The 15,032-nt window shown below is 52.1% G+C and overlaps 4 protein-coding genes across 4 annotated transcripts; 1 reads left to right on the top strand and 3 right to left on the bottom strand.

Moving 5' to 3' along the window:
• Positions 1-1,005: 1,005 nt before the first annotated feature.
• Positions 1,006-4,974, bottom strand: POSPLADRAFT_1133252 (hypothetical protein; the record flags this gene model as incomplete). Its single annotated transcript, XM_024484314.1, has 9 exons — positions 1,006-1,253; positions 1,321-1,869; positions 1,902-2,235; positions 2,563-2,626; positions 3,219-3,332; positions 4,135-4,252; positions 4,308-4,641; positions 4,717-4,782; positions 4,957-4,974. The coding sequence occupies 9 exons, from the start codon at positions 4,972-4,974 to the stop codon at positions 1,006-1,008; spliced, it is 1,845 nt and encodes a 614-aa protein (XP_024342609.1).
• Positions 4,975-6,412: 1,438 nt separating this feature from the next.
• On the top strand, positions 6,413-10,162 carry POSPLADRAFT_1131190 (hypothetical protein; the record flags this gene model as incomplete). The annotated part of the gene is made up of 15 exons (XM_024484038.1): positions 6,413-6,842; positions 6,892-6,925; positions 6,972-7,486; positions 7,541-7,632; positions 7,682-7,962; positions 8,020-8,207; positions 8,263-8,543; positions 8,598-8,630; positions 8,684-8,721; positions 8,782-8,958; positions 9,016-9,165; positions 9,218-9,391; positions 9,439-9,595; positions 9,730-9,873; positions 9,938-10,162. The coding sequence occupies 15 exons, from the start codon at positions 6,413-6,415 to the stop codon at positions 10,160-10,162; spliced, it is 2,919 nt and encodes a 972-aa protein (XP_024342608.1).
• Positions 10,067-12,813, bottom strand: POSPLADRAFT_1043402 (hypothetical protein; the record flags this gene model as incomplete). The annotated part of the gene is made up of 10 exons (XM_024478302.1): positions 10,067-10,170; positions 10,212-10,263; positions 10,397-11,026; positions 11,095-11,226; positions 11,256-11,353; positions 11,426-11,861; positions 11,917-12,179; positions 12,356-12,455; positions 12,508-12,672; positions 12,724-12,813. The coding sequence occupies 10 exons, from the start codon at positions 12,811-12,813 to the stop codon at positions 10,067-10,069; spliced, it is 2,070 nt and encodes a 689-aa protein (XP_024342607.1).
• A 299-nt stretch (positions 12,814-13,112) lies between these two features.
• Positions 13,113-14,642, bottom strand: POSPLADRAFT_1043401 (hypothetical protein; the record flags this gene model as incomplete). Its single annotated transcript, XM_024478301.1, has 4 exons — positions 13,113-13,694; positions 13,855-13,875; positions 13,996-14,126; positions 14,513-14,642. 4 exons carry the CDS (start codon positions 14,640-14,642, stop codon positions 13,113-13,115), a joined length of 864 nt encoding a protein of 287 aa, XP_024342606.1.
• Between the last annotated feature and the right edge of the window lie 390 nt (positions 14,643-15,032).

Raw genomic sequence — 15,032 nt, 5'->3', positions numbered from 1 at the left:
AGCCGCGGTGGCTCTTCACTCTTCGCACGATCGTTCGCCCGGACACTTCATGGACACGGACACACGGACACGGACACTTCACGGACAAGCGGACAGTACTACACATCACTATTACGGACTTGCGTCGCACAAGCGCGGACACTGTTACCCTCTCGTACGTAGCGCGGACTACCTACGCCCTGTTACGGCTACTACGCCCTGTTACGGACCACCCCCGGCCCCCCTCACGATACGCGCTGTGCGGACTTGTTGTTTACCTCGTTGCCTCGCGGACTCTCGCGCACCCGCGGACACTGATACCATACTGACACGGAGTTGGGACTTTTTGTACACACGGACTGCGCGGACTAGTAGGTAGTAGGCGGCTCTGGCTGGCGGTAGTTTAAAGTAAAAGCGGACTCGCACTGTACGATCACCCCCCCATATTTAGCATAGCGTAGCGTCGTTTGTTCGTTGCTGTCTTTTTTTTATCTGGGACTAATGCTGTAGACATAGACACTCACTTATTGGGCTCTGCGTAGGCTACTGACCTTGCTAGTAGGTAGCGGCCTGCGCCGGATCGAAGCAAAAGAAATATTTCTAACCTGCCTTCCTCTCCGCTTAATATCAGCCAATTCAAGCGGATAGAAAACTGGACAAAATACCAGCCAGCGGACTAGTCGTCGACTCCAGATATTACGCAGACCGAGGGCAGTACGGCTCGTCATACATCCAGGTATCTATTTTGATCGTGACACTAAATCCTGATCGTGCACGGCTCGCGGTAGCCCAATAGCCTCGGTAAAGTACTGCTACTCTTCGCCCTAAACTATCTCCGACCTGGCAGAATTTGCCGTTGTCTGCCTGAAACGACCGGGCGAAGGCGGGCATCGCGGATCCGGATGCGCAGATGAATGCCTGTGCATCGCAGACGTGGCTCATGCCGCACGAATGACGGCTCCCCCCATCTGCTGGCGAATTGCAATGCGCCGCATCTACCGACTGATACGCGACCGTTCTGCAACATCACTTGACGGATAGACCTGCGGTGTGTTCGACCCAATCCACTAGCGCTGTCACCCTCCTGACTGCCGCGTCGCTGGAGCCGAGTCTAAGGTCCGGGCGCAAGCGGCTGTCTTCGGGCATGCAGGGCATGGTCCGATAGCAGATCTGGAGCGTCGAATGGAGGTTGGGCGACGCGGACAGACTGACGGGGACGGCGCCTTCGCGTTCAGGCTCGACGCCACTGCCCGGGGCCCAACTGGCGAGGACATCTGTGAACACGGTGTTAGGGGTCAGGCGTCTCGTCCTCGCGCCTGAAAGTCTATCGATCGGACATACTCTCGAAGAGCACTACGTCTCCGCGTTTGATGCTCGTGGGCACGTCGGGGTCAGCCCCGCCCCAGCTCTCGGCGACCTCACGCCACGCGGTGAGCTTGCAGATGGCCCCGTCATCGTCGCCGATGATAAGCTTGAGCAGCGAGACTTCCTTGCCTGCGTCTACGCCCCGTTTGACGCGGATGGTATCCGGGCCCTCTGCCTCGAGCACGGCAGCGAGCGCCATGACCTTCCGCGAGCCTTTCTGGACTGGCCCTGAGCGGGCTAGGTGCTGCTGGGCCTCCGTGAAGAGCGCAGACAGGCTGGTCACCGCGTGGAGATTGAAGTGGAAGCTTGGGAAGCGTGCGATCGATGATTCGTTGGAGTAGTTGTACGACGCGGACCCTTGTGTCTCCTGCGTCTCGGGTTGAGAGCGGAGTCGTGAGGCGCCCAAAGACGGGCGCAAGAATGATACCTTTGAGTCAAGCATGCTTTGGGACGCTGCTCCACCTAGGGTGGTGGCCGGCCAGGTAATGGCGGTAGTTTGATCTGACGTGGGCAAACTCGCGAAATCTGTGCGGAAACATTTTTGAGAATGGACTCACCTCGTATATCAGTTCTATTGGCGCCGCTGAGAGGAATGTCATCATCAACTGCATCGTCCGGATGCTCGTCGGATTCGCCGAATATGATATTCTGGTACAACAAAGAAATACGAAGGCTTGCGGCCCCCAGCGTCGCCGGTGGAAAGCCATACGCCGGTGTTTTTGAGGACACAGTGCGCCAGTGATAATCGCTCGTTGGTTGTGAGACATCCTTAGCGGATGGGGCCCCGGTAAAGACACGATATGTTTTCGTCGTCCTTCTGTCTGTGCCGGTATGGCGAGTCATCTCTGAGATGGGGTTATGCGTCCACGCTTTAATGAACTCTGTCTTCCTCTAGTCATTCCCATTGTGATCGGATGGTATCGCAACAGGGACTGATCTGCTCTGCGCCACTGATGGTGTTTGTCCTTACCAGTCTGTCGGGCGCCAGGACCCCGGTCACTCCTAGAGGGCGGCGTTGCCTCACTCTCATTAGACGTTCAACCCTTGAGTAGCACATGTGTACTATAATTTAAATCATCATCACTCACAGTTGGCACTTCGCTTATAGAGTGGGAATAATGGCTGACCATATACAAAGATGATCTGATGTGTGTTCTCTTTCGTGTGTGGGCTCTCTGCTCAGCGGCAACTGGTAGGAAGGCTGTATATACTACTGACCAGCAGGATCATGTCTCGCCCAATTGTGTTTGTGTCAACAAAACAGCAACTCTGATTAATGTATCTAATGAGTAAGTACAGACTTTAGTTGGTGTAGTAAACAGCAACTAAAGTTCATGTTACTAAATATCAGGATATGGCAATAGGTTTATAAGGATGAGGAATCAGTGCGACAGGCACAGGTATGCCAAGGGTGCATCATAAATATGCTGATCCTGACACAATAATGGTACGAGTATGTACCCAGGGTATTCTCTTAATGAGGTACGAGCGACGTTGGATCTAGCAACTACCAGTCAGAGCTTCAGTGATGTAAGATCAACTGAAGCTCGCATCAAGACAGGGACGGTATATAATGTATCGTAACGCAGTGAGTCACCAGTATCTATGGTACGTGGCTAAACGAAAAGAAGTCCGGATATATAGTGCGGGTCAGGAACGCCAGGGGTGCGACAACATCGCACTGATCCTGACGCGATAACGCAGTGTCATGCGCGTGCACACATGCAGGGCAAATGGACGCGCTTGGCCGTCAACATATTCAGCCACACTTGTCTGTCAATTGACTGGTCTCAGCACTGCTACGCAATTTTGCTACCATAACACCCCATTCACTTCTTGTCTTCCTTGTTCTACTGGCACCATGAGCGACAGACCTCCTCCCCAAGGCAGCCTTGCAGCCATTCTGACTGATTTGGATGACGAAGATAGCCAGCCATTCACCTGTGAACGCAAAAACTGTCGCATCAAAACCTATACAGCGGGACAAACTGGCAGACACTATATACATAATAAAACATTCACTGCATCTTCAGGCGGTCTATGGGTTTGTGATGAGTGCAAACAGCGCTACAAGAATAAGGAGCAAACTGTGAAGCGAGACACCTTAAGTACCACAGTCAACTCACTTCTAATTCTACAGTAAATTCATTCATACATTATAGAACCAATTGACCGAAGCAAGATGATTGCAATGCAGTTGACAGATGCTACTGATACTGTCAAAATCAAACAGCAAGTCGCGCAAGGCCAGCGGGGAGGTTTGTAATTATCATTTTACCTTAAAAGACTCTCTAATTGCTTTTGATCCCGACACGATAATGGTACGAGTATGTACCCAGGATATTCTCTTAATGAGGTACGAGTGACTGGTGAACACGTCGTGGAATCGGGGCATGCGGCTCCGCGCTGTACGAGGTGTCTGAGGACGCCTCAGAAGAGACCGGCCTCATCTATTGATACAAGTGACAATCCAGATAGAGACTGAAGAGCCCAGAGAGACAGCCCACCAGGGTCAGCGACAGGTCAATATACAGGAGCAGCATAAAAAGCGCCAGAGTGAGACGAGCCTGCAGAGCTTGTTTCTTTGCCGAATTCGTCCAGCAAGATGAGAGATCTCTCCGTCGCATTTCTGAGGGTCAGTGTTACTTGAGATCGAGCACATATGCGGATTGCACCTGCGTCCAGAGCCACAGTAGAACAAACGTGTCGACCACAAATTCTTGTAGTGGATGGCTGTCCACCTCGCGGGTGAGCCCCTCACACAGTTACAACGTGATCACGTTTCCATACCGGCCCTGTTTGATGTCCAACACATTCTCCTCCGTCATTTGTGGACGGATGTATTTGCACGCTCTCGATTCCACAAGAATCTTCTCCAAGAACGATTGTACAATCTCGATTTCTCGATCTGCATGCCATTAGCAATTTTGGTCAAGTACAACAAACTCACTCTGCTTACTGACAATTGATGGGTGCAAGTCTCCTATGTGCACGTCCATATCTGTGGAGCAATGCAGGGGAGTCCACTACTCGCGCCTTCTCAAGTTCGATGCCGCCATCAGGCCATGCGGGCGGGTGATAAGTTCCCCTCCTGACGCCTCCCTGTTCGCCTACCTTTGGTGACCGCACGCGGCTCGCTGCCTGCGAGATAGCTCGCGCCCCACGGTGTTTGTGGAACGCACCTTGTCCGCCCAAAACCTGTAGGGTACCCACGCCCTGCGCTGCGCTCCCGTCGGAGTGTTTCCGTCCGAGGGCGCGGAGCCTACTGCTAAGAGCTATTGGAGGCTCGACTACACTCTACATGTGCCTAGTATAAACCCGTCGATTTTAGAAAAATAGTTCACTACTCGTACCGCATGTGTATATACTTACCGTGCATTTCTTGTGATTTAAAGTAAATGTGTGATCTTTTCGTTGTATAATAAGTATCTTCAAGAGCTGTCTGCACTCAGAAGAGAATTTGCGCACATAGGAGTGTTCAGGGTCTCAATCTAGCGGCATGAGCCGGCAGAGCCCGGCATGCAATGCCGGTGACCTTTGTTTGCAGCAGAGCAGTCCCTGGTGGAGCAGATCAGTCCCTGTTGCGATAGGATGGTAATAACATGAGCTCACATTCACTGTCTCAAACATGTCACGACCACCGTGTAGTTTCACGCAATGTGTTGGAATGACGGAGGGTCTCTTGAATTTCTAACATTGTGTGAGACATTGGCATTAGTACTTACGATATTGGAAGGGTTCAGGGACGAACCCGAGGCGATCGAGATCTAAGTTGATCTAAGGGGGTGCTGTATACACCCATCTCTCACGTGACCTGTGTTCGCGTCTCTTCAACGGCGCGTCCCAGTCGACTCGGACAGGCACTGACGCGGTCAACAAGTCTTGAAACCGGCTGTTTGTCTTTCTCATCCTACCATCGTACTCACTGAGGTGATTCTGGTCTCTTGGCTCACAAACGAATATACTGGTATCCCCTCATTCCGTGGAATAATCGAAAAAAGGCGGAGGCTGATTGCACGACTGATCTAAGAAAGTACCTTGGAGTCCGTTTCGTTTCAAATCGCTGTCGGGCTTACTCATAACAATAAGGAAGCTGACATATCTTCCTGTCTCAGAAGTACATATATATTGAGACGGCGCTGGCCCAAGTGCTAACTGCCGGTTCAGCTACTCTGCATATTGGTCGCTGTCACAGAATAAGACGCTCTCTCCAGGTCAGTCGATCTCGTATAGTGCTGCGTTTCGCATCATTGAACCATATTGGCGTGCTCTTGACGTATAAGTGTTTTAGCTGACTTCCCGGGACTCAAAGATCCGAGTTACGAAGCGCACAAGGTAACTTTAGACGCGCCTTTCTGATAAGTCGAATGTCCCATCCTATCGACGTCCCGGCTGGTACCCGCTCACCCGTTGCAAGCCATCACACCGATGGCTCACATGCACGCGCTCCTGGAAGTGTGATCTTTGTCGGATCTCCCGAACACACGAGCCAACTAGACACCATGTCTGTCGCTTCCCACCCTACTGGACGATACAACACGATGTCGCTTGGCACTTCGAATGGCACTTCACGACCGGGGCTCGGACGGAGCATCTCATCTTCAGTTGTTACACCTCAACGGGGATCGGATGCGTTCTCTCGGATGCACGACATCACAGCTTCGCATTCGCGTCGAACGCACCGCGGACGACGGGAATCACGCGAATGGAGCGTATTCGGACAGCTGTACGACACCGCAGATGATCAGCCCAAAACGCCCCGAACAACAGCAGCCCGTCAATCAAATTGTAGTCAAAGTGTCAACGGCTCGACCACGCATCCGCGTACCGTATCATCGCCACAGGATACCATCCCTGCAAGTACTGTCCAGTCGCCGGTAGATGATTCAAACATGGGCACTCCTTTCGCAAATTCCAGAAGAGAGGGAGAGGCTCTATCCTCGGACGTCTCACAATCGGATTCCGATACTACAGAGGAGCTTCATGCTACGCGTCAGTCCTCACGGCAAAATTGGTACTCATTTGTTCGGATGCCCACGTTAAGTCCATTACATCGTAATATTCTAAAATGTGCAATTGCATACCTCATCGGCTCGCTGTTCACATACTCCCCTTACTTGTCTGGTTTCATTGCCGACCTTACAAACTATGGGCCTGGAGAATCCATTCCATCACCCTCCGGACATATGGTCGCTACAGTGTGAGTCTTACTTTACATGCTTCGAGGTGTGGCCATCAACAATTATTCACTTTCAGCGCTGTATATTACAACCCTGCGAAGACTTTGGGCGGAATGGTCGAAGCAGATATCTTCTGCACGATGGGTTTGCTGTGGGCAGCGTTTGTCTCGCTATGCAGCATGACCATGTTCTGGTTTTTCGAGGTTCAGAGGGGCTGGGAGTGGTTAGCTGACATACTGGTGCTCCTGTGGATCGGTGTTGGAATGTCAATTGTTGCATGGATGAAAGTATGGATGGCTAAGCCCTCCTTCAACACTGGTGCGTGCATTCAGTGGTATCGAGTTGATTAAATCTGAAGCATACCCAGCATGCAGCATGACTTCTATCATATTGTTTGTTGTGTAAGTCTTGAGGCTCTCCATGGGTACAATGTACTAAGGTGCGCAGCGTCGTGAAGGAGGGTGGTCTACAGACCCTTCTACAGGTCTCGTTCATCGTACTATGTGGCGCGACTGTGTCCAATCTTGTCTGCGTCCTCCTGTGGCCGCAGAGCGCGACGAAAAATTTGCGCGACACCATGACGAAGACACTCCAATCCTTCTCCACGCTCCTCGGAATGGTTACCGAGACCTTTCTGCTGGAAGAGCCACAGCACCACGTGAGCCGCGACAAACTGCAGCGCGCCGCAGAAAGCCATCAAGCGAGTTTCACGAGCCTGAAGAAGCATTTCATAGAAGCTCGGTCGGAATGGATGTTTGGTGGACCGAAGAACAGCAGCGGATACGACTTGGGCGGTCCGCGGGTCGGCACGGCAGACGCGTATCAAGATGCGATCGACAGTCTCAACAGGTTAGGCCAACACCTAAACGGTCTGCGTAGCGGGACCGACCTTCAAGCTGAGCTGATCAAGGCTGAGCGGGATGGAAAGTTGGTCTTGAAGACGCGCTCCGTGGGGCGTCGAAGTGGACTACAAGCGCCGGACTACCTCGCATTGGACGGGAAGGGCGACAAGCCAGCTGGTGACGAGGAGACAGCAATCCTGCAGGCTGCGGCATCCATGTTCGGCGATCTGATGGACGATCTAGGGCCTCCTCTGAAAGCGCTATCGGTATGGTCGTGCCCATGTCTTCTGACGTCATCTGCTCATCTGTCTATAGACAGCTTGCATCGCGACACTCAAGCGGTTGCGAGAAGGTTTCGCGCAGCCTCTCAGTGTTACTGATGACGATTCCACATGTACCGCCGAGTATCGAAAACTCACCGAGAGTATCCAGCGTGCGCTATTCACGTTCGAAAGCACATCCAACCACGCAGTGCTGAGGTTTTATCGAAGCCATAATATCTCAACTAGTCAATCTAGAGCATCGTTGAGTTCCATGGTGGACGAAAACCCCATTCTCGCTGGGTCTGATGGGGAGAGTATCTTCTTGGTGTATTTGTTCGTGGTTTGATTGCTCCATTATGTCCGCATTAGCTCACATACACTGATTTTAAGCTTCATTTTCACTCTTCAAGAGTTTGCCAAGGAGATGGTTCTACTCGTTGATGCATTTGAACGTCTGTATGCGGCGGAGCGCGCACAAGCCGCTGGAAGAAATTGGTTGAAGCGATTGTTACGCGTCTTTATCTCTCAGAGGTCGCCGCGCAATACGCGTACCGAGGGCAATTTACGGAAGCGAATTTGTGTGTTTCGTGATATATTGACGTTGCATGATCTCGATACTGATTCTCACAATAGCCACATACTTCACTCCCGAGCAAGCCCGTCGTAAGCCGACATACTTCCCAAAAATTACACCCCATGCTCCCAACACAGTGCAGACACCAGCGCGAGCTCAACTCACGTATATCGGGAGGCTAAAGCAATCCTTATGGACGCTGGGCGCACGGTTGAAAGAGCAGGACATCAAGTATGCTTTCAAGGTCGGAATGGCCACAGCCATGCTTGCGGCTCCGGCTTTCTTCGACTCCACCCGGCCGATGTTCGTACACTATCGTGGAGAGTGGGCCCTGATCTCGGTGAGCGCAGCTCGTGTATGGCAAGGATCAGAATCTTATGGGCTCGCCATCTAGTTTTTCGTGGTAATATCACCCACAATAGGAGCGGTGAGCTGCGCATTGAGCGTTGTCTTTTTTCCTGTCTCATATTTCACGGCCAGACCAATTTCATGGGTGTGCACCGCGTGCTAGGGACGTTGTGAGTAGTCTTGTCTGATGGGGACTTAACGTCAGTTTGCAAATGCTGTTACGCACGTAGATGCGGTGCAGGAGTAGCCGCAGCAATATGGACGGCATTCCCAGAGAATCCGTATGCCCTAACCATTTTCGGCTTTTTCTTCTCTCTTCCCTGTTTCTACTACATCGTCGGTAAGCCCGTATATGCGACGTCGGCACGCTTTGTGCTGCTCACGTACAATCTCACTTGCCTCTATTGGTCAGTCCGAATCATCTCTGCTTTCCGAAATTTCCTCTGACAGACGACTGCCTTCAGCTATAATCTGAGGCGTAAGGACATTGAGGTGATCGATGTCGCGACCAGTCGTGCTCTCTCTGTCACAGTTGGCGTTGTATGGGCGGCCATTGTGTCGCGTTATTGGTGGCCAACCGAGGCAAGACGCGCTCTTGGCAGAGCTTTAGGAGAGTGGGTACATCGGCTGCTCCTGCACAGCTCCGCTCTAATCACTGCATTCTAGCTTCTGCTTGAATATGGGTTGGCTTTACACACGCTTGGTGGCATTCAACTCCTTTGCCGACCATGATCATTTCTTAAGTCATGAAGTTGACCATACAAATGACGAAACGACCGCGTTGCTACGTGATTCCTCCCATACACAGATAGCCAACTCTATACATGAATTTATGGCCATGTGGGTTGGAGGTCATCCTTCTCGGGCGCAGCTAATACGATGACTAGGGAATTGCATCTGCAAATCAAACTAATCGAACTGCAGGGCTTGCTGGCGCAGACACAACACGAACCGCGACTGAAGGGACCATTCCCCGTCGCCATGTATCGCTCGATTCTCACTAGTCTTCAAACCATTCTAGACAAATTACATAGCATGAGATGCGTAACGTCGCGTGAAGAATGGTGAGTAGCAATGCGAGATGCGTCGGGACTAGTCTGACTATTCGACAGGCATACGGTAATTATACCTCCTTTCTGATAAACAACATCTAAAATGAGCATCAGACGGTCCACCAGGACTTCATCCTGCCAGTCAATAAGGAGAGGCGAGAAATGGTCGGAAACATCATCCTTTACTTCTCAACCCTTGGTGCCGCATTCAGGCTGAAATCGCCCTTGCCGCCATATCTGCCTCCTGCGGAGGAAGCGCGGCTTCGATTAGTACGTGGTCGACTTTTTCCTTCTGATCTTTCTCGACACTGAAAACAGTTTCCCCTGCACACAGGTTGAGGCTATCAGACAACTCGACGTCGTGCGCAATAGAGACGTGCGAGGCTCACGACAGCTGCTCTTCTTCGCATATGCTCTCACGATGAAAGGTGTCATTCATGAACTCAACTACCTCGGACACACACTACAAGATGCTTTTGGTGTCATCGGGCAGTCGACAGAGGAATTTGAGGCTCTGTTTATCAATACCGGCACCGAAGGAGATCACCGGGTAGTCTAACATAGGCACTGCACGATTTGCACCCTGTCGCATTGTACAGTATCAGCACCCCATAGATTATCTTGCCATTCCAATACGATGGCCTCATCAAGACTACTGTCCTATCCTAACCACTAGCAATCTGCGGTCTCCCGCAGTACCGAAAAGACGTTATGTCAGGTGCAGATGCGATTGTTATGGCTTAGTCCTTCTCTTCCCTCTCCGTCCAATCGGCCCTCTGCCGCTACCACCAACCTGCAGCCTATCCAGTAGTGACGTTCCCGAAGCTTGGCTATCCGCCACAGGTGAGCTACGGCGCGCAGCGCCCTTGATACTGTATCCGCCCATCGGTGCATTGAGTGCATTTTGCGGACGGCTTTGCGCTGTGTTGAAGGTGATTGGTGCCGGCTCCACTCGCCACCTTGCCGGTATAGAGCCGCTTGCCTGCATTGCGTGGCCGCCGTTCGACGATGTAGCTGCTAAGCGGCTGAGCAATGACGGGGTGTCCCCGGTCTCGCCCGGACCCCCGCCCTTCTTCGCCCTTTTCGCTGTTCTATATTGGTCGTCAGACGGTGCTGTTCGCCCGTTCTGGGTGCTGTCTGCTGTGCCCATAATCGTCAACTGCTGTCGTGGCTGCACTGCATTTATCCGTGGCGGTTGAGGTCTAGTAACTGCCGAGGTTAACGGTGTTCCGTTGGGAGGTGCTGCTGTCGTAGGAGTTGGCGCCGCTGGCCGGTCTTCATACTTCCGCTTCACGTTCATGATGCGACGTTCCGACTTGCTGGTACTGGTGCTGCCGCTCGTAGCTTTCGACAGGTCAGTAGTTGAGGGGGCCGCCGATGTCGACGCAGCCGGGGCTGGTGGCTTGGCAGACGAGAGGAGTGACTGCTCAAACAGAGAAGAGATGATGGTTGGACACAAACGGCTAAAACGAAAGACGGCCCATTGCGAACCCTAATCAGGTTTTGGATATCCTCCAAATTATCCACTTTGCTTGTCTGTCCTTGCGCTGTCGCAAGAGACTGGATGTGCTGCAAGATTGTTGCCATGTGAGACGGAACCGTCCATTTGTAGTCATCCTTGTGCTTGAATTAATTCAGTCAGAGAGGCACACGCTATCCGACGAAGCATGCTTACTCGTTGACAAGCTCGCAAGAATACGTGGCAAGCTTGCCACGGTCTTCGCTCCGACATTGGAGCCTCGGGAAATACCTACAATCGTAAGGATACGTGCCATAGTGATCTAGCTGGATCAGGCCAGTCTCACCTGGAGCAGCAGAACACAAACGTCTGGTATTTGTTTGCGGAGGAGAGCATCCTCGGTGGGACTCTGTCCAGTTCCTTGTGAAGATCTTTCCTCGTATGAGTTGATTAGGTCGGCGATTTGCGACAGCACAAAGATCTGGGCATCCTCGTCCAATCTCAGTAGGGTGATCTTCGAAGACAACGACGTAAAATAGAAGCGGAGGAGAGGCGCGGGCTGAGTGACTCGCTTCTCGATGACAATGTGTGAAGCAAGGGACAAATAATGTCGCGTTTGCTGCATAGACGACCGTTCGCCGCCAGACGGAAGCTCGGCTTTGAGAGACGCTCTTGCGCGTTCAAGTAGAAGATCCAAAAGTTCTCTGCCTCGAGGTGATGAGGGCTTGAACGAAGGCAGAGACATGAGTATCTCCTTCACGATCACATCGATTTCGCTAGGAGGCAGCTTCCCAACAGCCTAAGTAGGTGTGCGTCAGCTACTCTGAAGCCACTCGGCACCATGAACAATTGACCTTCAGCATACCCCCGACAAGCGTCTCTTCAGCAGCACTGCCAGGAATACTCGTATGTCGCTCAACAATGGCACGCTTCGCCTCGCCTGTGATGAATGCTAATACTAGTGAGCGGAGCCGGTTACGAATAGCTAGCTCCTCTTCGTCCATTGGCTCGTCTGAAGGCACGACTTGATCACACAAGACTCCCAGCGTGACTGCGGGGTCCATATCAAGGTGTTGAGACAGCGATCGCTTAACCACCAGGACTTCTTCGGGTTCGTCTGATACGGGGGACACGGTATGGGTGGGGATCAATCGCCGGCAGCCACATAACGAACGCAGGTCGATGGGGAGGTTTGACAAACGACCAAGATGCAAAGTCGGTGAAGCGAGGTAGGTGGTATCGTCCTTTTCAGTGCTGCAATCACTAGCAGAGTGAGTCGTGCGCCACACGCACCGCTTTGTAGGAGCTGAACAAGCACATCCGCATTCCTCTTCACCCACTTCAGCTGCTCTCTTGACACGTCGACAATGGCAGCGTATCCCGTTATTCGAACCTATGCAATGGCGGCGTAGGTGGAGGGGCATCGTAGATGATTTAGAACGCACCTTTGTAACCGGATCTTCGCAAAGATCGTAGACCGCATTGATAGCCTCATCCTCAAGGTCTGGGAAGTCTTTAATGAAAGACTTCAAATTGTTCGCTGCAATCATTTTTAACTTTGGATGAGGCGAATGTGCAAGGTCGATTAGCCGCTTTAGAACCTCCTTGCGCTGAGCCGGCCACAGATTAGCTTGGTGTGTACAACGAGAAAAGCGGCTTACCGCTGCAGAAGTTCGGATTGGATATCGTTCGGCCTTGCGCAACACATCCTTAATTTCCCTCTCCTGGTCTTCAAGGCTCTTTGTCGTCATGATGTAAGAATGCGTCGTCGGTCGCCACCGTAGAGAGGGTTTGGGAGTGTATAACAGATCCGTCTCTTACCACTATTTACGATCGGCCAAACAGACACAAACAACTTGTTACTAACGCGTGGTGCTCTCTTTGTTCCTCAAAAGCAGCACTTTGCTTGTCTGGCACCCAACTCATCTTCGAGTCTCTATCATCCCAAGAATCAAAAGAAACATCCATGAGGTCTGCGTTGCTCCCATCAGATTCCCGTCGGATGACGACGCGAAGTAGCATGGCTTGTCCTTCAGTCAATAAATTCCTCCTACTCATCATACACAGCAAGCATCTCCAGTCTAGCCAATATCCCCTCCAGTGTATCGCCGCTGCATGGCGGTATCCTGCTCCATAATGCATTGTCCGCCCGATCCCGATTCTCTAGCGCTGGATTGTACATGTAGTCGTCTAGGTGCGACAATGCCTCGTTTGCGCCCTCGATAATTGGGACGAGTAGCTGGTCTCGATATCTTCGTTGTTGTTTGATGCTCCAGGTCACGGGCGGCGAGATTTCTTTCTGCAGCCACACAAGCGCGTTGGTGCCTTCGACGAGGACTCGCAAGGCGTCCTGCCACCGGAACGCGAACGATGTGACAATGGCCGCGATGACTGGATCCCATTGTACCTCTTGCCACCATATTTCGGGTGATGCATCTTGAGCGGTCGCTGGGATCATTGCAACATCTCGTTCTCGACAAACCTCTTCCAGTAATTTGCAGAGCTCGCAGACTGCCGCGTGTCTCAAGTTGACATGCGCATTGCCAATGAATGACAGTGACACAGAAACCAGCGGATCATTGCCGATGAGATACGTTATGTAGTCGCGGATGGTAGACGGGAGTTCATCCATCTTCAAGCCGGATAAGTCGTATCTATGAAGGTTGCAAACAGCCTGGGCGAGCGGACTATTGTGGGCGAGGCTGATTTGTGACATCGCGGGGTGGGACGGCTAGTGGGGGAGCTTGCAATTCATGAGGTGAGCAGTCAATGTATTGTGGGTTTTAACGCACTAAAGCCGATGAGAGAGTGCACTGTGGCTGATCAGGTCAGCAATTATCATCTTGCAATCATTGCATGACTCTATTTCTTCCAGTTGAGGTAGAGCTTCTGATGCGAGGTCTGATCCCAAAAGAGCTCGAAGCGAAGCCTACCACTGCCACTTGAATGATCGCAGTCAAAGCCCCGTGATGTCTGTCGGTCTCTTCGCCACTCCAAAATGCGTATCGAGCCTGGTCTTCCTGAAACAGCCTACCATCCTTGAAGGTACCACCGGTCAGTAGCGCTGTTTTTTGTTTTGCGAGACTGATAATGACAAGCAAACGCCTCACATGGCATCAGCTACTATGAGTTTTCAGCGGATGGCCTTCCTATAGATGGCCAGGTAAACGGTGCAGGCCCGCTTGGCGCGCAGGGGCTGAAGTCCTGCCCAGATGCGCGTGGCTCCACGGCGATCGCCAGGTTCATTTGCGACTCCGCTCGAGTCCGTTGTGGCCGTCGCGTTCTTGTCCGTGACATTGCCATCAGATCGCTCGAAAGAAGAGACTCCCCAACGAGTCGCCCGTTTGCTCTCATTCAAGTTGGACGTGAGAGCAGGCATAGGCGTATAAAAATGTAGGGGTTCACGTAATTGAGGGCACTGAAGCGCTTGGTCATTACGGCGCCACAAACCTGGCCGTCTATACGGGCGCCATCCACTGGTAATTGATAGTACTTTCCGACCACCGGGTGAGATGTGAATGCTTCCCTCGGCGTGCGTCTGCCACTCTGATTGTGCCTGGCCGGCGTGCCTGTCGTTCATGTCAGCTCCTGGCAACCCGTGTGAGTAAAGCGGTCAAGTCGTTGTATCGCAGCGCTGATATTTCAACGAGTGTAGGCCAAGCTCTCGGCCAGCAGCGAGGGGATACTCTTCGCAGCTGTGATGCAAGCAAACGAGGCCATTCGTGTTCCTTCGAGGCGAATCCGCGGCCTGGATGTGGCCATATAAGTTAAGCCTAGTCTCCTACACGGCTGTCCGACATCGGGTTTCAGTCATTGCTTTACCGCCTTTACTTATGCTCGGTGCATTTTGAACGAAATGGGCAAGTCCGGTGCCCTTTACGTCCGAGGCGTTCATTCAAAGTATGTGGTACGGCGAGGTGTGTGACAATCCAGACTTGTACCTTAATATCTTCTGACCTGTAGATGGAAG

This window comes from Postia placenta (assembly GCF_002117355.1).
Source record: "Postia placenta MAD-698-R-SB12 unplaced genomic scaffold POSPLAscaffold_2, whole genome shotgun sequence".
Taxonomy (NCBI): Eukaryota; Fungi; Basidiomycota; class Agaricomycetes; order Polyporales; family Adustoporiaceae; genus Rhodonia; species Rhodonia placenta.
The sequence above is the reverse complement of the archived record's forward strand: the minus strand, read 5'-3'. Positions and strand labels throughout refer to the sequence as shown.